This window comes from Ornithorhynchus anatinus, chromosome 3 (assembly GCF_004115215.2).
Source record: "Ornithorhynchus anatinus isolate Pmale09 chromosome 3, mOrnAna1.pri.v4, whole genome shotgun sequence".
Taxonomy (NCBI): Eukaryota; Metazoa; Chordata; class Mammalia; order Monotremata; family Ornithorhynchidae; genus Ornithorhynchus; species Ornithorhynchus anatinus.
This window is the reverse complement of record NC_041730.1, coordinates 5095696-5118479: the sequence shown is the minus strand read 5'-3', so window position 1 is coordinate 5118479 and position 22784 is coordinate 5095696. Positions and strand designations below refer to the sequence as shown.

Sequence of the window (22784 nt, the reverse complement as noted above, 5' to 3'; positions counted from 1 at the left end):
AGGAAATGGGCATAAGGGCTTGGGGGCTGAAGGTGGGGTGAGTACCACGGGCTAAAGGATTATAGACCCAAGTGAAAAGGTGATGCAGAAGGGACGGTGACAAGGAGGGAGAGTCCAGGAAAGTAGGCAACAGGAATGACAGTGCTCATGGAGGCCGGGAGGGCCTGGAGGGTCTCACGGAGGCTAGGAGAGATGGCATCAGGCCTGGTTGTGCTCACAGCAGCCTGGAGGGATGACAGCCGATCTGGCAGTGCTCACGGCAGCCAGGAGAGACGGCAGCGGGGCCTGGTGGCGTTCATGGTGGCCGGAAGGGACGGCGTTGATTCTGGTCACGCTCGCGGTGGCTGGGAGGGATGGTGGTGGACCTGGCGGTGCTCAAAGCAGCCAGGAGCGTCAGCAGAGGGCCCGGCGGCGGTCACAGCACTCGGGAGGGACGGTGACAAAGCCGTCTGAGCTCACAGCGGACGAGAACGGGTGAAACTGTCTGCGCTCTCAGCAGCTGAGAGAGACAGCAGTGGAACTGTCTGTCATAGCGTTAGGAAGGAATGGCAGCGGGGCTGGCTGTGGGCAGTGTCCGGGAGGGACAACTGTGAGGCTGCCTGTGCTCAGATCTGTGAGGGATGGCAGCAGGCCTGGCTGGGCTCAGCAGCCACAAGATACGGTAGTGGGGTTAGCTGTGCTCAGCAGCCAGAAGACACAGCAGCGGGGCCGGTGGGGGTCAGAGTCCGTGAAGGATGGTGGTGGAGTTTTTTGTGTTCAGCAGTTGCAATATATGGTGGTGGGATTGGCTGAGTTCAGAGACCGCAAGGGATGGCGGAAGAACTTTCAGGGCTCAGTGGACAGATGTGGTGGTAGGATTGGCTGAGCTCAGAGTCCGTGAGGGATGGTGACAGAGTTGTCTGCTCAGCAGCCGGGAGATATGGTGGTAGCACTGACTGAGTTTGGAGACCGTGAGAGATGGCAACAGTCTCCTCTGCTCAGCGGCCGGGAGATACGGTGGAGGGATTTTCTGAGCTCTGAGTCTGTGAGGGATGGTGGCGGAGCTTTCTGCGCTCAGTGGCTGGGAGATAGGGTGGTGGGACTGGCTGAGTACAGAGATGTTGAGAGATTGCGGCAGAGCTGCCCGTGCTCAGCGACCAGAAGTTATAGCGGCCCAGTTAGATATGCTCAACGGCTGGGGCTGACCAGTGTTCAGAGTTGGTGAGGGACGGTGGCGGGGCTGTCGGTGCTCAGCAGCCGGGCGATATGATGGTAGGGCTATGGTGGTGGGACCAGCTGAGTTCGGAGATGGTGAGATATGGTGGCTGGACCTGCCTGTGCTCAGCAACCGGAAGACATTAGCGGCCGGGTTAGCCGTGCTCAATGGCTGGGGCTGGCAGTGCTCAGAATCTGTGGGGGATGGAGATGGAGCTGTCTGTGCTCGTGGGAGCAGGAGATGCGGTGGTGGAACCAGCTGTGCCCAGAGTCGGGGAGGGATGGCAGCGGAGCTGGCTGTGGTCAGTCCACAAGGGATGGTGGTAGAGCTGCCTGGAGGGATAGCTAAAGCATTCCTACTCTTGCTAAAGGGTTTGAAAACCGGCCAAAAAGAAACCTAATTTTGCTTCTCTAGTCTAGGATATAATTTTTGAATTAACAAGTGCCTCTAAGGGATACCAAAGCTGGGTATGGATATTAAAAAAAAAATCCAACACGCAATCTATCAAATTCTTTTGCTGCAGTTATTTTCCCTCATAAACCATCCAGCCATTTTCCGAAAACAGTGTTTATTATTAATTCTTTCTCTATCATACAAAAGAATTAGTATATACACTTTTTAAAAGCAGCCCACAGCCGTTAGTTAAAAAAAAAAAAAAAAAGACACCATTTTGTTGCCCAGGTCTGGAAAAACAGCTAAGTCTTGCATACAGGAAAAACTAATGCTTTAAACAATGTACAACGCCTCACAAGGACAGGCTGATCCACCTCTTCGGATCAGGTGTGTGAAGAGAGAATCTGAACACTCGGGAGAAACCAAGATGAAGAACCACAAAGCACCTTTGGGCAGGTTGAGTTCAAAACCCCTTGATGAAGAACTGGAAAATTGTTCTAGATTTCTAAACTGGGCAGTTTATGAGTTTGTAACTATTAGCAAAGCCAGCTAATAGTTTGTAACTATTAACAAAGCCGGTGAAGTTGGTGGAATTCCGCACGCTGACATTTAAGGGGACTGACCTCTTCCCAGAAATGTTCTGTGAAGTCCGAACACCCCCACCTCCAAAGATTCCTTAAAACGAAAGACCTCGGAGAGAGAAAGTCTTGAGAATTCCAAGCAACAGGACTTTTTTCAAAAGCAAATCGAGTGAATGGAGCTGATTTTTAGGTCATTTTTCTGTGTCACTTCAGTGGGGGGTGTGGGCAAGGAGAGACCCACGTTTTTTAAATCCACAGAGGCGCTACAAAACCAAACCCACACCCACAACCGCAGTCCTACTTCTTTTGTGGTTCAAAAATCGTTACCAGCAAGAGATAGACTGCTGACCCCCCACCAAGAAAACCAATTATCTCATCGGATCAAATCCATCATCCTTTGAAAATAACTCTAGGACTTCTGCTTGGCTTAGGAGATTATTCTCATGTCAAGATGGAATTTGTCCTACAAGCAGGCTGCAAAAAAAGATTGATTGTGGTAGTGCCATTAAAGGACAACAAAACGGACACTCAGAGGCCGATCCAACACGTTACACCGCCCTCCCAAGCCCAGCCGAAACCGCCACCCACCTCCTCTTTGTTGAATTTCCCCACGGTTAAAACAGCCTCTTTTTGTTTAGTGTTTTCTCCAAAGGCGCACGAGTGCAATCCTGGAGACTGAAATCTCGAGAGTGCATCAAGGTTCAAGCTCGACCCACCCATTTCCAACCAGCAATGAGGACCCCGAGGCCCAAGGTCCTCCTGGGAAATGCTTAATTAAGGCCCTGAGGTTTTCCCAAACAGGGTTAATGTACTGAGGGGACTGAGCCATTTCCCTATTGACTAAAAGGGGAAAAAGAAACTTCCCTTCTCTTCTACCCCTTCCCCCATCCTCCTGGTTTCAGGGCCCCAGGGATGGTGGGCAGGGGGGAAACTGTTTTGAAATTAACTCATTGCATTCCTTCTTCCCTTTTTGGCCTTCGCCCAACTAAAAGTGACACACCCTTCCCATCCAACCGGCTGGTGGGGAAGAACGAGGTGGCAGAGGGTTGGAAAGAGGCCCACAGACTGCTTAGGAATTTACTTCCTGGGTTCAGGACAAAGGAGACCCTCAGAGCCCTGCCTGCCCCTGGACTCCAATGTGATGGGAGCTACCAGGCTTTTAGGAAACTGTGATAATTTACACACACACCACTCCTCCCCCCAGCCCCCACAAACACACACACACACTCAAGCCTCCAGGAAATAAACCTCAGAGGAAGAACAAGCTCTTCCAAGGGACTGGGGAAAGGCGGTCATAAAACCTCAAACTCAATCCTAACTTCCAAGGATGGTTGAATGAATACCGCCTCGGCATTCCTTGTGACTCCCGAGCTGGAGGTGTTCACGGCTGCGGTGTATCTACATGGCGAGAGGCACTTGTGAGAAAGAGAGAAAAAGGGAGGGCAGATAGGCATTGTTTGGCTAAGGCCTTGCCAAGCGCACTGGTGCAGCTTAGCAAGTGGCTCCCTGCCGGAACTTAGGGGTGCCAGGACATGGATGGAATCAAAATGGACCCTAGCCCCAAAACATCCCCAGGATCCAGAGAAAGTCCTCTCGGGGCCAGTGCCCAGATGCAGAAGCCCAGGCTGCCCAAAACAGACCTTCCCCGGCAGCAAGGAACTGCAAGAGAAAGGAAAAAGCCATCTGCACTATTGACCCGCCAGGTGGGTCAGGTCAGGGGTCACCAAGAACAGTCAGCCAGAACCTCTGGGGTTGGATCCGAAACCCAAACCGGGGGGGGGGGGGGGCAGAGTAGATCAAACTACAGACACACGAGAGGCGGAAGCCTATATATAAATTAGGAGAATAATTTAGCCTGGTGTGCAGATAGAAGGGGTCTGTTGGCGGGGGTGGTCGTCCAAGTCCCTTGGGAGGAGAGACTTTGTGCCCTGGGGACCAGTGTTTACTTTGGTTCTTCGCCAGGCCCCCTTCCTGGGATCGAAGTGGAAACAGGGGCGGGGGGGGGTTAGGGGAGGTCAGCCTTGCTCCAAGCCGTCTGTGGGCTGGACCACTGTGTAGCTTGTAGTGCCCAGGGACAGCTGGCGGCTGAAGAAGGAAGTCGTGCGCTTTGGTTTCACTCGCTTAATCTCTTTGCCTGCAAGAGAGAGAGACCCGTGGATGAGAAGAACAGTTAGTCGAAGCGTGGAGGGAGGACGGGTTGGGGCCACCGGCTCCCGCCCAGTCGGAACTACGGGCTTCCGGTCCGGGCCTCCCAACTCCTCTGCTAGACTGCCGGCTGAGTCGATGCAAACCCTTGGTGGCTCCTTTTCCCCTCTGGTCCCACCTAGGGCAGGGGAAGGGAAGAAGCGGGGACTCCTTTCCCACACTTAGATGGAGGGATTAGGGGGATACGAGAGAGAGATTGTGAACCAGACCGAAAGAGGGAGGGGAATGCTAAGAAGTTTCCCTCATTGCCATCCGGAGCCAGGACAGAGCCAGACTGAGCCAATGGGATGGAGATGGAATGTGTCCCAAATAGGGTGGAGTCACTCTCCCCACCCTGGCCCCGGAACTTCCCTCTGATCTCAGAGGGAGGCGGGAAGTCAGGAACTCCAAAGAATTAGGGTCCGGACGCCCCCCGCCAAGGACCGGAAGGGTTGGGCCAGCCCTTACCGTCATCCACATAGTCTATGGTGGAGAGGTGCTGGATTCGGCTACAGATGACGCTGCCCTGTCGCCTCAGCTTGTGGCGTTGGGGAACAGTGCTGGGAGGCTGGGGGTTGGTGACCCCGGCGGGCTCCACTGCGTTCTCCAGGGGCGGAGCAGGCTCAGTGGTCACGTTCAACTCAATGCAGTACTCGATCAGGCCGCTCATCAGCTCAGCCTGCAGGGGCAGTGGGCCGGGGAGAGAAGAAGGGATGGGGCACGGTCGTCTGGTAGACTAAGGCGTCCCCCCTCCGTCCCCGCACGAGGGCCAAAGAAAGTCTCTCCGGGCCCCGGGCCCAGGCCGGACAAGCTGTAGGGATTGGTCAGGGGGATGGGAAACGAACATTCCTGTCTTGAAGTTCCCCCAGATGCACGGCACAGCCTAGGACCCTAATTTTACTCCTGGGACCTGGGCTGGCCACATAATAACCGTGGTATTTATTAAATAGCTTACATAGTAAGCGCCAGGGTGAATACAAGCAAACTGGGTTTTGGACACAGTCCCTGTCCCACATGGAGGGCACTGTCTCATTCCCCGTTTTCCAGACGAGGGAACTGAGGAGGCACAGAGAAGTGAAGTGACTTGCCCAAGGTCACGCACGCAGACGAGTGGTGGAGCCGCATTAGAACCCACGACCTTCTGAATCCTAGGCCCGGGCTCAATCTACGCCATGCTGCTTCTTGTGCCTGCTGGAAAAGGGAAATTGCAAACCCCTCCCCTACTGACTTACCCTTGCCTGAGGATTTGTACCCTTGATTTACCCCACCCTCAGCACCACAGGACTTATTGTGCATATCCCTCATTTATTTATATCGGTGTCTGCCCCTCTAGACTGGAAGCTCCTTGTGGGCAGGGAACGTGTCTACCAAGTTTGTTGCACTGTACCCTCCCAAGTGCTTAATACAGTGCTGTGCACACGGTAAGCACTCAATAAATACCACTGATTGGCTGAGAGCAAGGATTAGTTCTACTGGCTCTTGGGTTTCCTCCTAGGCCGTAGGCTCCTGTGGGCAGGGAATGTGACTAACAACTCTGTTATCTGGACTCTCCCGAGCACTGAGTCCCGTCCAGTGCTCTGCACAGAGTAAGAACTCAAATTCCATGGATGACATCATAATTCGCACAAGTGCGAGTCAAGTTCTCTTTCCAGAGTAAGCGCTCAGTAAAATCCATGAATGATATTGTCCTCATCCAAGCACTGAGTCCAGTGTTCTGCACAAAGTAAGTCCTCAATACCATTGATGACACACTATTCAGCCAAGTGCTGAGTCCACTGCTCTGCACATTTTGTATGCGCCCAAGCACTTCAGTCCAGCGCTTTGCAGAATAACTGATCAATAAATATTGTATTTGCCTATGCACTGAATCCAGTGTTCTGCACAGAGTAAGCCCTCAAAATCATAGATGACACACTATTTGGCCAAGTGCTGAGTCCAGTGCTCTGCACATTTTGTATGCGCCCAAGCACTTCAGTCCAGCGCTTTGCAGAATAACTGCTCGATAAATATTGTATTTGCCTATGCACTGAGTCCAGTGGGCCGCACGTTTTGTATTCACCCCCGTACTGGGTCCAGTGCTCCGCACATGCTATATTGGCCCAAGTGTCGAGTTCGATGTTCCGCACATGCTGTGTTCACCCAAGGGAATACAGTCTAATGTTCTGACCGTATTGTATTCACCCGTGCACTGAGCCCAGTGCTCTGTACATGTTGTATTTGCCCGAGTGCTGAGTCCAGTGCTCCTCACAGAATGAGCACTCAGTAAATACCACGGATGAAGACAAACTAAATTCCGGTCAGGGCCAACTCCTCATTACCGGCCGGCTGGGGACAAGGGGAGGCGAGACCTGCATACAATCCTCCGGCCTCATTTTAGCCCAGATCCTCATCCAGCACCGTGCGGGGGCTGGACACGACTGCCCTCCTCCGTGGCCACACCCCACCTCCTTCCGAGAGTTTTCAGAGGGGCCCGATTCCCTTCCCAGCCTCCCCTCTCTTCTTGCACTCTCCCAAGTCTCCCCCCGAGCCAGGACGAAGGTCAATGGAGCCGTAGGGCCTGATGCCTGACTGGAGCACCTCCACAGGACGAGAGACCCTTTCAGCAAGAAGTCAGAGGGCCAGGACACAGGAGAGAACCGAAGGACCCAGATAAAGGGCTCGGGAAAACTCTCCACCCGAGGCTCTCTGGACTCACGCTTGCCTTCCCTCTACGGGGAGGGAATGACTGCCTCCCAGATGGAGGACGGACTTTGAATTGGGAACGAAGGAGTGACGTGAAACTAATCCAAAGTGGATAGTTTAAGTGAGCCGGACCGCTACAACCCAACATGGCCCACTTTACCTCAGCTCCACTTCCACATACCTCCCCCTCCATTAATCAATGATATTTACCGAGCGCTTTACGGGTGCAGAGCCCTGTACAGAGCACTTATGATAACCGTGGAATTTGGAAAGCGCTCACTAAGAGCCAAGAACACTAAACATTGGGGGAGCTACAAACACCATCAAATCGTGCACGGTCCCTGTTCCACATCTAAGAGAGAGAAGGAGAACAGGAATTTTATACGGATGAGGAAACTGGGGCCCAGAGTAGAGTAGGCAAGGAGCTGAACTGGGATTAGAACCCAGGTCCCCTGACTCCCAGGCTCAGGCTGCTACTCTCAATCTTCCTCCCTGGGCCTATTGGTGGAAACATGCCATGTCAGGGCTGGACACGATCCCCTGCCTTCCAAGATGTTTCAGATGGGCCTGGTTTTCTTTCCAGACTCCCCTCTCTTCTTGTACTCTCCCAACTGCTTAGAGCAGTGCTCTGAACACACAAAGTGCTCATATGCCATTGGTTGAAGCAGTGTGGCCTAGTGGAAAGAGCCTGGGTTATAATCCCAGCTCCACCACCTGTCCACTGCGTGACCTTGGGCAAGTCACTTCACTTCTCTGTCCCTAAATTCCCTCATCTGCAAAATGGGGATTTAATCAATCAATCGTATTTAAGGAACGCTTACGGTATGCAGAGCGCTATCCTAAGCACTTGGGAGAGTATAATATAACAGAGTTGGTAGACATGTTCCCAGGACAACAACAAGCTGAGTCTAGAGTCTAGCTAGCTTACAGTCGATCTCAGTTCTACCTCCTACTTAGACTGGGAGCCCCATGTGGGACCTGATGATCTTGTATCTACCCAGTGCTTAGTACATTGCTTGGCACATAGTAAGCGCTTAACAAATACTATTTTTTAATGGTATTTGTTATGCAGTTACTATGCGCCAGACTCTGTACTAAGCGCTGGGGTGGATACGAGCTCATCAGTTTGCACACAGTACACAGTCCATGCCCTATGTAGGATTCATGATCTTAATCCCCACTTCCCAGATGAGGTAACTGAGGCAGAGACAAGTGAAGTGACTTGCCCAAGGTCACGCAGCAGACACGTGGTGGAGCCGGCATTAGAACCCAGGTCCTTCTGACTCCCAGGCCTGGGTTCTAGCCACTAGGCCAAGCTGCTTCTCTATTACTACTGACTGATGATTGGTTCCCCCTTACCGTGTCTCCGGGAGGCCCACCAGGCCACCCTGCTTCTCTATAATGTCGACCTATGATTGGTTGATTGCTTCCCCTTTCACGTTTCCCCTGGGTCCCGTGGGTGAGGTACCTGCTTGGAGTAGATCTTGAGCAGCTTATTGACCGGGGTGCCCTCGCTCTCCCCGTCGAACTCCAGCCAGAGGATGTGGTCCTCCTCGTCGGGATACGTGTGGTCCCACGACAGCTCCTCGAAGCGCAGGCCCAACAGGACGTGCTGGCAGGGGGAAGGAGACCGGGCGAGGGACGTGAGCACCAGCCTTCCACTCTCCCCACCGAACCGGAACTGGGATCCCTTCCTACCCATCCGCCAACAGATGAGGAAACGTGGGTGCAGGGAAGTTTACCAAGAGGTGCTTGGTCCCTCCCCCATCTCTACTGATGGCAAAAGGAAGAGAGCCCCTTGGTTCGCCCGCCAACTCTGTTGTAATGGACTCTCCCAAGCACTTAGGACAGTGCTCTGCACACATGAAGCACTTAATAAATATCATTGATTAAGTAGTAATAATTGTTGTACCTGTGAAATGCTTACTAGGGACCAGTCACTATACTAAGCACCGAGGTAGAGACAATCCCATCAGGTCGGACACAACCCCCATTCCATGGGGCTCCTGTTCTAAGGGAGAGGGAGAACAGGGATTGAATGCTTGTTTTACAGATGAGGAAACTGAGGCCCAGAGAAGCTCGGGGACTTGCCTGAGGTCACACAGCAGACAAGGGGCAGGGCCGGGATGAAAACCCCGGTTCTGCGACTCCCAGGGCCAGGCTCTTTCCACAAGGCCACAGCAGGAGAATCTTGATTAAGACACCAGGCCTGAAGTGGGGTCAGGTCCTGGACTGAATCTCTGAGGAGGGTGGAGGGACACAGGCCCCAACTCCTCCAATCGGGGGTATTTACTGAGATCTTATTGTGAGCCGAGCACTGTACTAAGCACCTCGGAGAGTTGATAGACATAATCCCTGCCCACGAGGATTTTTTTTTTAAATGGTATTTGTTAAGCGCTTACTATGTTCCAGTCACTGTACTAAACGCTGGGGAAGATAATCAGGATGGACACAGTCCCCGTCCCACGAGGGGCTCCCAGTCTTAATCCCCAATTTATAGATGCGGTAACCGTGCCCCAGAGAAGTGAAGTGACTTGCCCAGGTCACACCGCAGACGAGTGGCAGAGCCGTGATTAGATCGCAGGTCCTTCTGACTCCTGGGCCAGGGCTTTATCCACTAGGCCACGCTGCTCTCATCTCTGAATGGCCCCCAGCTGCCCATGCCCATCTTGCAGTCAAGATGGGGAGACGGTCGTTAAAATGAATTATACGGGGAAACAGCAGAGGCTTCGATCCATTCCCCTTTTAAACATTTGATATTCTCCGCACCCACGTTCCCAACCCCACAGCACTTAGGTCCACATCTTTACACTCTGCAAGTTATTTCATTGTTTGTCTTCCCCCTCTAGACTGTAAGTTCCTGTGAGCGGGGATTGTGTCAATCGACGGTATTTATTTACTGTGTGCAGAGCACTCTACTAAACACTTGGGAAAGTACACTACAACAGAGCTAGACGCAAAGGCCGTCTCTAGACTGTCAGCTCATTGTGGGCAGGGAATGCATCTTGCTATATTGATATATCTTACTACAGTGCTCTGGACAGAGGAGGTGCTCAGTAAAAATGATTGACTGCCTGACACTGGCATGGGCCACTCAACTGGAAACCCCAATGGCATCTCCTCCAAGAAGCCTTCCCGGATTAAGCCCCATTTCCCTGCCAATAACGAATTTACAGTCTAGAGGGAGAGATGGACATTAATAGAAATAATTTATGAAATTGTACGAGTTCTGTGGGATTCAAGGTGGGGTGAATGCCAAATGTCCAAGGGTACGGACTCAAGCGCAAACACGACACAGAACAGGGAGGGAGTTGGGAAAAAGAAGACTTAATCAGGGAAGGCCTCTTGGAAGCAATGTGACCTTAATAAGGCTTTGAAGGTGGGGAGGGTGGTGGTCTAGGGTATAGGGAGGGAGTTTTAGACCAGAATTACCAACTCTATCATATTACACCCTCCCGAGCGCTTAGTACAGTGGTCTGCCCGTAGGAAGCGCTCAATAAATATCACCGATGGATTGATTTACCCTCCCTTCTTCACCTGTGCTCTTGGATAGGCATCTCTTAAATCTTGATATCCACCCCACTCCCACAGTCCTTACGACCATCCATCAGTGATATTTACTGAGCGCTTACTGTGCGCAGAACGTTGTACCTAAGTGCTTGGGAGAGTACAACATAGCTGAGTCGGTTGACACGCCCCCCGTCCACAAAGAACAAATACCATTATTATTAATGGTATTATTGTTATTATTACAAGCCGGAGGGGGAGACAGCCATTAAAATGAACTATGGATTTGGAGGTGAGTGCTGTGGGGCTGAGGATGGGGTGCATACGGGGGATAAGCTGGGTTTAGAACCTCACTGGGTTGAAAGAGCCCCTCGACTGGTATGACACCCCAACTCTTTGAAGTCTGCTGACCTGCCACTCCCAGAGCCCCCTCCATTATGCTCCCCCTTCCGTTCCCACGTTCTGAATGCGACCCCGACTCCCACCGTAGCTGTGGAAGCTCATTGTGGGCAGGGAATGTATATCATCCTCTCCCAGGCACTCAGTCCACTGCTTTGCACACAGTGAGTGCTCAATAAATACGACTGAACGAATGACTCTCCCTTCTTTGGGAGCTTCAGGACCCATGTTTAGTACAGTATTCGTGGAACATCCAGTAAATAACACTGACCGACAGATTATAAGCGGCTCCTCTAGACTCTCAGCTCCTTGTGGGCAGGGAAAGTGTCTAACGACTCTGTTCTGTCATACTCTCCCAAGCGCTAAGTACAGCACTCTGCACCCAGGAAGTGCTCGATAAATACGACTGACTCATTGCCTAAATAATAATAATAATAATAATAATGTTGGTATTTGTTAAGCGCTTACTATGTGCCGAGCACTGTTCTAAGCGCTGGGGTAGACACAGGGGAATCAGGTTGTCCCACCTGGGGCTCACAGTCTTAATCCCCATTTTACAGATGAGACAACCACAGAGTTGACTCCCACCCACCTGGGGCTATTTAGGGAAGGGTTTTCCTGCTGAGAAAGAAAGGCACCCAGAGCTGACGAGGTGATGTCTAAATTATATATTATTCATATTAATGTCCATCTTTCCCTCTAGACTGTAAGTTGTTATGGGCAGGGAGCATGTCTGCTGATTCTGTTGTACTCTCCCGAGCGCTTAGCACAGGACTCTGCACTAAATGCTCAATCAAAAAGCCACTAAGCATGGCTTAGTGGAAAGAGCACAGGCTTGGGAGTCAGAGGACCTGGGTTCTAATACCGGTTCTGCCCCTTGTCTGCTGTGTCACCTTGGGCAAGCCACTTAACTACACTGTGCCTCAGTTATCTCACCTGTAAAATGGGATTAAAAGCATGAGCACCACGAGGGACAAACTAATGATCTTGTATCTACCCCAGTGCTTAGAACAGTGCTTGGCACATAGTAAGCGCGTAAATACCATAATAATAAATTAATTAAATACCACTGCTTGATTGGCTAATTGGTAACTCTGTTGTACTGTACTCTCCCAAGCCTTTAGTAGAGTGCTTGGTGCATAGTAAGTGCTCAATAAATAACATTGACTGATTGACAGATGGGAAGGCCAGGGCCCAAGAGCAGAGCAGAGGGGACCTTCCCTTCAATTGCTGTCCCGGGGCCTTCAAGCCACCGAAGGCACTTCTCTAAATATGGGGTCCCCACTGGCACAGGCCGAAGCCAGGGGTGGTACTGAGCGATTCCATCACTAGGCGTGTTGTGGGGTTTAGATTGTGGGTGGGGATGTCCCAGTGACTTTCCAGGCGGAACACCCCCCGACGTGGCAGCCTCCCCACGGCCCCCTCGCTTCCGTGCACGACCTACCTTCTCTTTGCTGTCGATGACGTGGACGCCGTCCAGATTGATGGCCACGGTCACTGGCTTGCGCCCCACCCGGTGGAGGAAGAAGCCCTGGGCCGGCTTATCGATCTCGCCGTAGAAGAAGGCGCAGCTGAGGCAAGAGGGGGAGTGACCCGTCAGCCTCCCTCCCCGCGCCCCCGAGGACAGCCTCCTCGGCTACTCGCCCAAGAGGCCCTCAGTCCCCTTCCTCCCCCCGCCCAACCCACCCATAGTACGGCAGCTCGTGACACTTGTGCAGGTAGGCCCGGTAATGGCGGGCCAGGGTCTCCGCCTCCTCGCCCTCCGCCGCCGCCTCCTCCTTCACCTCCTGGTAGGCGCTCAGCAAGCCCTGCTCACCCGGGGCCGCTTTGGTCCCCCGGCCCCGCCAGGCTGTGAAGAGGCCGTGACCCTTTTTGCACAGGTGAGCAGGCAGGAAGGAGTCCAGCTTCTCTCTGCCGGGGACAGAGGACGGAAATGCCAACTCAGGAGAGCCACCTGTCCGAGCGAGGGTGGGTGGTCGACGCCCCCAGAGGGAGTGCGGAATGAGCCCGAACAAAGACCCCCACCCCCTCCACCTCCAGCCCCCAGTCTCTCGGGAGCTGAACAGCCTGCCCTTCTCTAGCTACCCAGCTACCTGCACCCCTTCTTCTTCTAGGATTTTGGTGGCCATCTTCCAATTGCCCCATGGGAGTCGGCGCCACGGCTGCACCTGACTCCAGCGCCCGCTGGGATCACCCCCTCGGCTGCCTCGTCCTCTGGGAAGTGCATTTGGGGCTGACCCGGTACTGAGTCTGTGGGACCGGGTTACCCCCAAACCCAACCCGGCTAGGTTCAGTCCATCTCTCCCCACATCTCCCGGTATCATGGGTGTCTGGCCAGAGCATTACCGGGCACTCCCCAGTGGAAGTCCTAAAGCTGACCGTGCTATTTACTGAATGCCAATTTATCAGGCCCGGCAAGCCAAGCTTCCTTGTCTTTGTGACACTCCCCCCACCCCCTTCGCTGAATAGTCTAAATTCTCATGGGTATAGGAGGAAAAAGTGGCCCATCCCAGAACATCAAGTTGAGGATTTTGATCATTTCTTAATTCTAGCCTGGGCCTCACTTTCCCCACCCTTCCCTGACCAACGGAGAGGCAAGGCAAAGAAGATGAGAAGAGCGATTCCTCCGGGAATGACAACAACGATACTGACGAAAATAATAACTGTGGTATTTGTCAAGTGCTTACTATGTGCCAGGCCCTGTATTAAGAGCTGTAGTAGATACAAGATGATTGATTGGCCACAGTTCCTGTCCCACATGGGACTCCCCGTCTTAATCCCCATTTTACAGGTTAGATAACTAAGGCCCAGAGAAGTGCAGTGACTTGCCCAAGGTCACAGAGCAGACAAGTGGCGGAGCCGGGATTGGTACCCAGGTTCTTTTGACTCCCTGGTCTGGGCACTACCCACTAGGCCATGAAGAGTTGACTGAGCACTTCAGAGCTTGGTCTCTAACCTTTCCTCTTCACCCTCTATCCTGGCTGTGCCCCTCCACTCCCCCCAGCCCTCCACCCAGCCACGCCGGTGGGCTTCTCTCCTCACTTGAGGGCGCCGGCAGTCTGCTGGCCGGGACGGTAGGGGCCCAGCTTCACCCGGCAGACCAGGCCGCCCAGCTTCTCGCAGTCCTCCGCGTCGCATGGGTACCGCCCCTCCAGCACGTTGAACTTGGCCTCTTCAAACAACAGCCTCAAGAGATCCTCGTGGTTGACCTGCGAGGGGGAGAAGAGGGGAGACGCTGGAGGCCGCAGGGGCTGGAGGGCCCTCACGGTCAGTCGGGGGCTGATGGGGGAGGGAACCCACACAGCAGGAATAGGTTGGGAGTCTCCCTCCCCTGCTCCATAAGTCCCCCCTGTCGATCAGATGAACCTTGGCTTCCTCACCTGGAGTTCCCGCCTCTTGGGGAAAAAGACATTTCTCCTGAACTGCAGGGACGGCTCATCTGGGGAGAGAAAGAGGGAAGGTGGGCAAGACGGATGGGGCGAGGAGAAGGGCGAGGTGAGGAGAAAGATCCATCACCCCTGGCCCACAGTGATCTCCTTCGACCACCCGGCTTCCTCCCCCTCCATTCAGCCATTTTCGTCCCCTCTCCAAAACCCCAAGAACAAGGCCCACACCGCCGGCATCTGGGTGACCTGTTTTGGGAGCGTGTCTCGACCTCAACTGGGCGGACAGGACCAAGTCCATGGCATGTGCTGGGTGGGGAGGAGGAGGGGTGAGGGCGGCGGGGGTCCCCTGCTCTGTCCAGGATCAACACCATTTAGCTTCCCAGCCTCCGGGGCTGAACAGGTGGTGGAAATAGAGATCGCCAGGGAAAGGGAGGCCGGGAGGGAGGAAGGCAGGCAGGCAGGCAGGAAAGAGTGGGAAGCAGCATGGGCCTACTGAAAAGTACCCGGGCCTGGGAGCCAGAGGACCAGGGTTCTAATTCTGGCTCTGCCACTTGCCTGCTGGGGGACCTCGGGCAAGCCTCTTTGCTTCTCTGGGCCTCGGTTCCCTCAACTGCAAAACGGGGATTCAATCCCTGTTCTCCCTCCTACTCAGGCCGGGAGCCGCACATGGGACAGGGACCGTCTCCGGCCTGATTACGTTGGATCTTCCTCAGGGCTTAGAACGGTGCTTGGCACATAAGTGCTTAACAAACAGCATAAAAGAACTAAAAGCGGGCAGTACAAACCAACAGCAATGTCATCTTCTGGGGCATCGGTGAATCGGAAGAGGAGGTCCTGCCACTGACGGCATACTTTGTAGGGCTGGTGTTTGGGCTTCAGTTGAACTTCTGCAAAAGGGAATGGGATAAGGCAGTGGTAATCAATGGTCTCAATGGAGAGTATAATATAACAATGTATCAGACACATTCCCTGCCTACAACGAGCTCTGAATTAACAGCTAGGGAGAATACAATAATTAATAGAAATGATCCCTGCCCTCAAAGGGCTTGCAATTTAGCAGGTAATAGAGACACTACAATTAGGGTCAGCGGGGCAAACAAAGATTGCTTAACTCTATTGTACTGAGCCCACCCAAGTGCTTAGTACGGTGCTCAGCACAGAGTAAGTGCTCAATAAATACCATTAGAGAAGAGAAACTTCAAATACCATTAGAGAAGCAGCATGGCTTATTGAAAAAAGCCCGGGCTTGGGAGTCGGAGGGCGTGGGCTCTAATCCCAGCTCTGCCACTTGTCAGCTGTGTGGCTTTGGGCAAGTCACTTCTCTGTGCCTCAGTGACCTCCTCTGTAAAATGGGGATTAAGACTGTGAAGCCCCACCTGGAACGATCTGATAACCCTGTATCTCCCCCAGTGCTTAAAACAGTGCTTGACACATAGTAAGTGCTTAATAAATATAATTATTATTTTTACCATTGATTATAAGGAATGAACTTAAGTACATAGGTGATGCAAGAAGAAGAATAGGATGGGGAGATGAGAGGTTAATCAGGGAAGGGCTCCTGGAGAAGATGGGCTCTTTTCTAAACTTGCTGAGGGCAGGGAAGCAGCGTAGCCTAGTGGAAGAGCCCAGGCCTGGGAGACAGAAGGACCTGGGTTCTAATCCTGGCTCCACCACTTTTCTGCCGTGTGATCTTGGGCAAGTTCCTTCCTTCCTTTGTGCTTCAGTTTCCTCATTTGTAAAATGGGGACCGGATTAACTTGTATCTCCCCCAGCACTTAGTAGTGCCTGCCACAGAATAAGCACTTAACAAACACCATTAAAAATGAATTCAATTCGATTCAATAGTATTTATTGAGTGCTTACTGTGGCAGAACATTGTACTAAGCGCTTGGAAAGTACAAAACAGCATACAATACAGCACTAAAGAGAGACAATCCCTGCCCACAGCGGGCTTGCAGTCTGGGGTCGGCGGAGACAGACATCAATACAAGTAAACAGGTATCAATATAAATAAAATTAGAGATGTACACATATAAATATATAAGTGCTGCGGGGCGTGGAGTGGGGGGAAGAGCAAAGAGAGCGGGTCAGGGTGACGTGCGGGGGGGAAGCTGAGGAAAAGCGGGGCTTAGTCTGGGAAACAAATATCACTGATTGATGAGTAGGGCTTAGAAGAGGGGAGAGCGGTGGTCTGTCGGACGTCAAGTGGGAGGGAGGGCGTGAGCGAAATACTATTGAATGAATGAATGAATGAATGAGAAATGAGCGTGAACTGCGGTGAGTAGGCTGACATTAGTGGAGCGAAGGCTACTAACTCTCTTGTCCTCTCCCAAGCCCTTAGTTCAGCTCTATGTACCCAGGAAGGACTCAGTAAGCACGGCTGATTGATCTGTGTTTTGGTGGGGGTAGAAGGGAGGCAGCCTCCCCACCCCAGCCTCCCTCAGCCCAGCTGCCGTGGCTGAACAACAAGAGGCCCCACTTTACCCAGCCGGGAGCAGGGATGGCGTGGGAGGAGGAAACAGACCCTGAGGGCTGGCGGCAGTGAGGGCTGGAAGGAGAAACCTGGGTGGAACCGGGGTGATTCTCAGGTCCCCAGGGGTGGGGGGTCTTGGCGCCCACAAGCCATCCCCCCGCCCCGCATGAGATAGACGGTCTGGGTTGAAGCGGAGAGTTGGCCGGGGGAAAGATGGTGGGCGAGAGATCAAGGAGTGAAGAGAACAAGGCACCCACCACGTCAGCTAATGGGGCTGGCTGAGGGCCCAGGTCATTCACTCCCCCGGCTGAGCCCCTCCTCTCCCAGCAGTGCTTTCTCCACAGCCCCCAGGGCCTGGGGCACCTTGGATGGGAAAAACAAGACCGCCCCTGTCTGCCCGCCCCAGCCTGTGCTCGCCTTGGGGGCAGTTCAGCCTTCCAGTGGGCTGGAGCCACTCTCCCCACCCCCTCCTACCACTTGGCTGATTGCCAGCTCTCTTGACGCGGGAGATACAGGCATACTGAAGTTGTGGCAGGGAAGCCAGAGACCCTTTAGCCTGTTTTTGGCAGGGGACACCAGGTAGTCACACAGGGTGTGGGAGGAGGGGATCTTCCCCTGTGCAGACAGCCCAGGAGACCTCAGCCCACCCCAGGGGGAGGGAAGAGGGGTTGGCTTGTGGCCGGGGCCAGCTGGGATCAGGGCTGGGGTGACTCTGAAGCATGAGCGGCCCCAGGACCAAGTCCTGCCTTCATTATCCCCGTGCCCGGCCGGTGGCTCTGCCCTCTCCCACAGGACGAGGATGACCTCTCCCCTCTGGTGTGGGACAGGTCCTGACATCTCGGAGGATGATGCCGAGAATATCCCCCGGCATTTTCTCCAGACCCAGGACTTTGCTACCGCTCTGAGAATGGAGTTGGGCCTGGGAAGCCCTACATGAAAGTGAGAAAACCATGCTCCCCTGTGCTTTGTCGCCCAGGGTCAGACAGATCGGGACCCACACCCCAGCAGCCAGCTGGACCCTTCCCATCAATGTCGGCACCACCACCCCGACCCCCAAGAACCCCAACCAGTTGCCCCCAGAGCCCAGAGAAACAGGCTTTTAACTACATCCTGACTCCCAGATCGCAGATGAGCTGGGGGGGAGGATGTTGCCATGGCAGGCGGGAACCCTGTCCAGGAAGGTCGGACAGGCCGGAAAACCGGAGTGCGAGCTGGAGGCCGTTATGGGTGGCGTCAGCGAGACAGGGCCCAAGCTGAAGACATGCAGCCTGAAGGCATAAGCCCCCGATGGCCGGCAGAACTGGCTGCCGGTGATTTTTGTCGGCTGTGTGACCTCGGGCAGGCCACTTCACTTCTCTGGGCCTCAGTTCCCTTGTCTGTAAAATGGGGATTGAGACCGTGAGCCCCACATGGGACAGGGACTGTGTCCAACCCAATTTGCTTGTATCCGTCCCAGGGCTTAGTACAGTGCCCAGCACATAGTAAGCATTTAAATACAATAGTAATAATTTTTCCACTCCCTAGACCCATCTGTGCTACCCTGGCCTGCTGTGCTGTCCAAGTGGTGGGCAGGCTCAGGTCAACGCTCAGTCACACCTTGTCTGGGTCCTGCCCCAGGGTGGACGGACGCTTGGCATATCTGGCCTGGCAGGGCTTTAGAGGGCGAGGGGGCACTAGGGTCCTGGAAGCGGGCCCCCAGATTGTCTCTCTTTATTGGCTAACTGTAGTTTCCAAGTGCTTAGTACAGGGCTCTGCACACAGTAAGTGCTCAAAAAATGTGGCTGAATGAATGACTGGAGATTCTTTTTTTCAAAGGTATTCATTAAGCACTTAGTCAATTGTATTTACTGAGCACTTCTGTGTGCAGAGCACCATCTCATGCTCTTGAGACAGTACACCAGAACAAGATAATAAACACATTTCCAGTCCAGTCTAGGCTTACAGTCTACAGGATTTACTGTATGCCAGGCACTGTACTACGCACTGGGGAGGATACGAGCCCCACATGGGGCTCACAGTCTTAATGTTCTTTTCCTGGTGCTTCTTGGCCCTTTCTCCTCATGCTAGAGAAAAGCATGGGCCTGGGAGTCTCAAAGGGTTGGCGGGGGCGGGGAGAGAGGGCTACCAGGCCATGACGGCATATCAAAAGGGACACATATAGCTGAGGTACTGGTTCCTACGTGTCAAATCATCCTCAAGAGCCCTCCTGCCATGTTGAATCCAGACAAGCCCAGTCCTTACCAAGCAAGGGGGAAATGAGCCAGAGGGAGAAAGCCTCCAGGGCGATGTCAGGGAGCTGCAGGGTGTCTCGGATGACCCGGTGCAGGTCGTGAGCTGTCACCGAGGGCAGGTTCTCCACCGACAGGGGCACCACCGTGTCGTCCACCAGGTACACCAGCACGTCCGCCGCTGCAACACACAACATCTCGGTGTGGTCAGAGAATGTGTCTGTTGTTATACTGTTCTATTGGATTCTCCCAGTGCTCTGTGCAAAGTACTCAGTAAATACCACTGAGTGACAGCCGTCAGAACCTGTCCGAGAGCCTCTCTGGACTGTAAGCTCGCTGGGGGCGGGGAACGTATCTAACTCTGTTGGATCGGACTCCCCCGAGAGCTTAGTATGTGCTCTGCACACAGTAAGCGTGTGCAGAGCTTGACTGATTGACTGATAGACAAAGTGTCCTGAGGCAAGGCTCTGGTTGGCGATTTCGTCCTCGCCTCTGACACTAACATGCCCCTCACAAATTCCTTCTCCCTCGCTGCCTCTCTCTCCCTCTCTCCCTAGACAACTGGCTAACTGACTGACCCTCCCGCTCCCACCTGTAAGCTCTTTGACGGCAGGGATTGTCTTTACCAACTCTACTCTATTGTCCTCTCCCACGCAAAGAGTACAGTAGGAGCTCAATAAACAGCATTGCTTCACGTCAGGGGTGGTAACAACACTACATTCTGGGTGCCTTCTTTCAGCAAAGCACCACCGGGGCACCTTCTGAGGGCAGAACCTTGGGGACACTCAGAGAAAGCCAAACAAGGGATCCCTGCTCTCATGGAGCTTACCCTCTAACGGAGGAGACAATTCCGCCTTAGGGAGGAAAGAGAAGATTGGCAATAAATAATATACCCGAGTGGATAAATCAATGAATATGGGCGGTGGCGTGCCCCTGGGCAGAGGCTGTTCTGGAGAACTGGGGTCCGGCACGCTACCCCTGGTTCCCTGGCATCTGCCTGACAGCCTAAGAAACCCGGAGTTGTAGTGACCCCCCTTACCCCAATACTGTGAGGAACGCTAATGCTTGCTAAGCACCGAAAAACACGAACCCCAAGGCCTTTAAGAGCCTCACTTCTAGACAGGCCAAACCTGCCCAGCCACTGAGCCCTTTCTGGATGAAGCCACTCAAGAGTGGGGCTGGGGAAGAGAGGAAGAGGCAGGCCCATTGGTACCCCCTCAATCCTGCACCCTTAACCTGCTGCGTTCTGTTTCTGGAAACCCTGAGCCAGAATCATTCAGGACCAGGAAGGTTACCCTTCTGAAGACTGGCTTTCACCGTTTTCCAACCAAATTCCTGTTGAGATCCCCAGCTCTTCCCACTGAGGTAATCTAGGGCTACCTGGCTAAAGATGAAATCTGGATGAATCCCACACCTACTGCTGGTTTTACAGTCACTAGATCCCACTCCATCTCCTCAGCAGCTCTCTCTAGCTAAGGAAGGAGAGAGTCCACTAATACATGTTGGGCAGGCTACAGGCCTGGCTAGAGAGTAGCAGGAGGAACTCAGAGGAAGGGGCCGCTTAGCTTATCAGGGATAAGGATTTGAAGGAATCTGACTTCAATTTCCTGGAAAAGGGAGTTTGGAGCAGGGGGATCTGTCCCATAGAGGAGACTGCCTTTGATCCCAACCAAGGGGACATTTGTTTGGGCATCCTGGGGAGAGACCTGCCGCTCAGACAGTAGGACGTGTTTCTGATAGGTGTGTCCGGCGGATCCAAATCACTGTTAACAGCGCCCACCCTACGTTTGTCTCGGCTCATTCCCGGAGGAGCCTGAACGGGAAGCAGGAAGTGTTTGCCTGGACTGCCTCCCAGGCTGAGTTCTGGGGGCTGGGAGAGCTATGCTCTGGAGGAAAAGCAGCAGGGGTTGGTAACTATTTGCAGAGGTGGGGGCAGTGGGAGTTTTGCTATGAAATATGGCCGAGGCTCCACGATATAAGCTGGTCCTCTTTCAGGGAGCCCTTGACGGCTTGCAGGCTTAGTGCCTAGAGACCGGAGCTGGCAGTCAGAAGGACCTGGGTTCTAATCCTGCCTCTGCCACTTGTCTGCTGCAGTGGGACTTTGGGCACGTCACTTTGCTTCTCTGGGCCTCAGTTGCCTCATCTGCAAAATGGGGATAAGAGTATGAGCCCCACATGTGGGACAGGGATGGTGTCCAACATGATGACCTTGTATCTACCCCTGCGCACAGAACAGTGCTCGGCACATCGTAAGAGCTTAACAAGTACCGTAATTGCTATTATTATTTTCCTCTCCGGGCCTCGGTTCCCTCATCTGTAAAATGGGGATAATAATAACGTTGCTATTTGTTAAGCGCTTACTGTGTGCAGCGCACTGTTCCAAGCACCGGGGTATTTGCCATTGTTCTCATCTGCCTGTCTGTCTCCCCCGATTAGACTGTAAGCCCATCAAAGGGCAGGGACTGTCTCTACATGTTACCGATTTGTACATTCCAAGCGCTTAGTACAGTGCTCTGCACATAGTAAGCGCTCAATAAATACTATTGAATGAATTTACAGGCTAATCAGGTTGTCCCACGTGAGGCTCAGAGTCTTTATCCCCATTTTCCAGATGAGGTCACCGAGGCCCAGAGAAGTGAAGTAACTTGCCCACAGTCACACAGCGGACAAGTGGCAGAGCCGGGATTCGAACCCATGACCTCGGACACCCAAGCCCGGGCTCTTTCCACTGAGCCACGCTGCTTCTCTAAGGGTGTGAGCCGGCGGTGGGACTGGGACCGTGTCCAACCTGATAAACTTGCATCTACCCCCGCGCTTAGAACAATGCTTGGCACATCGTAACAGCTTAACGAGCACCATAGTCATTATTCTTTTCGTTTCTGTGAAATGGGCGGATTCCTCTCCTCCTGCCATCCCCCGGCGGGGGAGGGCCGCAGCTTGCCCATGGAGGGGCCCGAGAGGGGTATGACGGGGTTCAGAGATCGAGGGGAAACTGAGGCACAGGGAGGAGGAGGAGAAAGGAGGGGGGCGAGACCCACCTCGGGCTCCCACGGAGGAGACGCTGCTGCGGTGGGATCGCTCCCCCGGGCCGGAGGGCCCCGCTGCCCCTTCGCTGCCGTCCATCTGGGGGGACTGAAGCTGCGCTCCCGCCTTTACTGCGATGCAGCTGCAGCTCCGGGACCCGGAAGCGGCGGGAGAAGGAGACACCCCGGGCCCCGCCCCCCGCCGCCGGAGGGAACCAATGAGAAGCCGGGGATCCTGCGCACGCGCCTGGTCTCCGGGTAGGCGGAGAAGCCCCCGCCCTCCGCCTCCCGCTCGGCCCGCGGGAGCCAATGAGAAGCCGGGGATCCTGCGCACGCGCCTGGTCTCCGGGTAGGCGGAGAAGCCCCCGCCCTCCGCCTCCCGCTCGGCCCGCGGGAGCCAATGAGAAGCCGGGAATCCTGCGCAGGCGCCTAGCCTCTGAGGAAACCCCCGCCCTCCGCCTCCCGCTCGGCCCGCGGGAGTCAATGAGAAGCCGGGGCCCCTGCGCACGCGCCGAGCCTCAGCCCGCCTGAGCAATGAGAAGGCAGTGGTTCTGCGCAGGCGCGTAGCCTCCGGAGCCGGGCGGGGAGGCCCCTCCCCCCCAGCTATGGCCGCCCCTCAGGCGTCGGCCTGCTGGCAGGCCTGAGGGGACCGCAGACCACTTAATAATAATAATAATGTTGGTATTTGTTAAGCGCTTACTATGTGCCGAGCACTGTTCTAAGCGCTGGGGTA

The 22784-nt window shown here is 53.9% G+C and overlaps 1 protein-coding gene across 1 annotated transcript; it reads right to left on the bottom strand.

Annotated features, from left to right (window-relative positions):
* Positions 1 to 1746: 1746 nt before the first annotated feature.
* Positions 1747 to 22219, bottom strand: FRMD8 (FERM domain containing 8). Its single transcript, XM_029060319.2, has 10 exons — positions 22067 to 22219; positions 19042 to 19209; positions 15113 to 15214; positions 14322 to 14380; positions 13984 to 14150; positions 12628 to 12852; positions 12386 to 12512; positions 8504 to 8647; positions 4822 to 5032; positions 1747 to 4303 (listed from the first exon to the last, which is right to left on the bottom strand). Exons 1-10 carry the CDS (start codon positions 22149 to 22151, stop codon positions 4185 to 4187), a joined length of 1407 nt encoding a protein of 468 aa, XP_028916152.1. The 5' UTR covers positions 22152 to 22219; the 3' UTR covers positions 1747 to 4184.
* Positions 22220 to 22784: the final 565 nt, after the last annotated feature.

Bases quoted from the DNA above. Each gene is read 5' to 3' on its own strand.
- FRMD8 (XM_029060319.2), bottom strand. From the start codon at position 22,151: ATGGACGGCAGCGAAGGGGCAGCGGGGCCCTCCGGCCCGGGGGAGCGA. The intron at 14,381-15,112 runs GTTTGTACTGCC...TTCTCTCCCCAG, and splicing joins AGAAGATGACATTGCTGTTG to ATGAGCCGTCCCTGCAGTTC. The intron at 8,648-12,385 runs GTAGGTCGTGCA...TCCCCCTGCCAG, and splicing joins TCATCGACAGCAAAGAGAAG to CACGTCCTGTTGGGCCTGCG.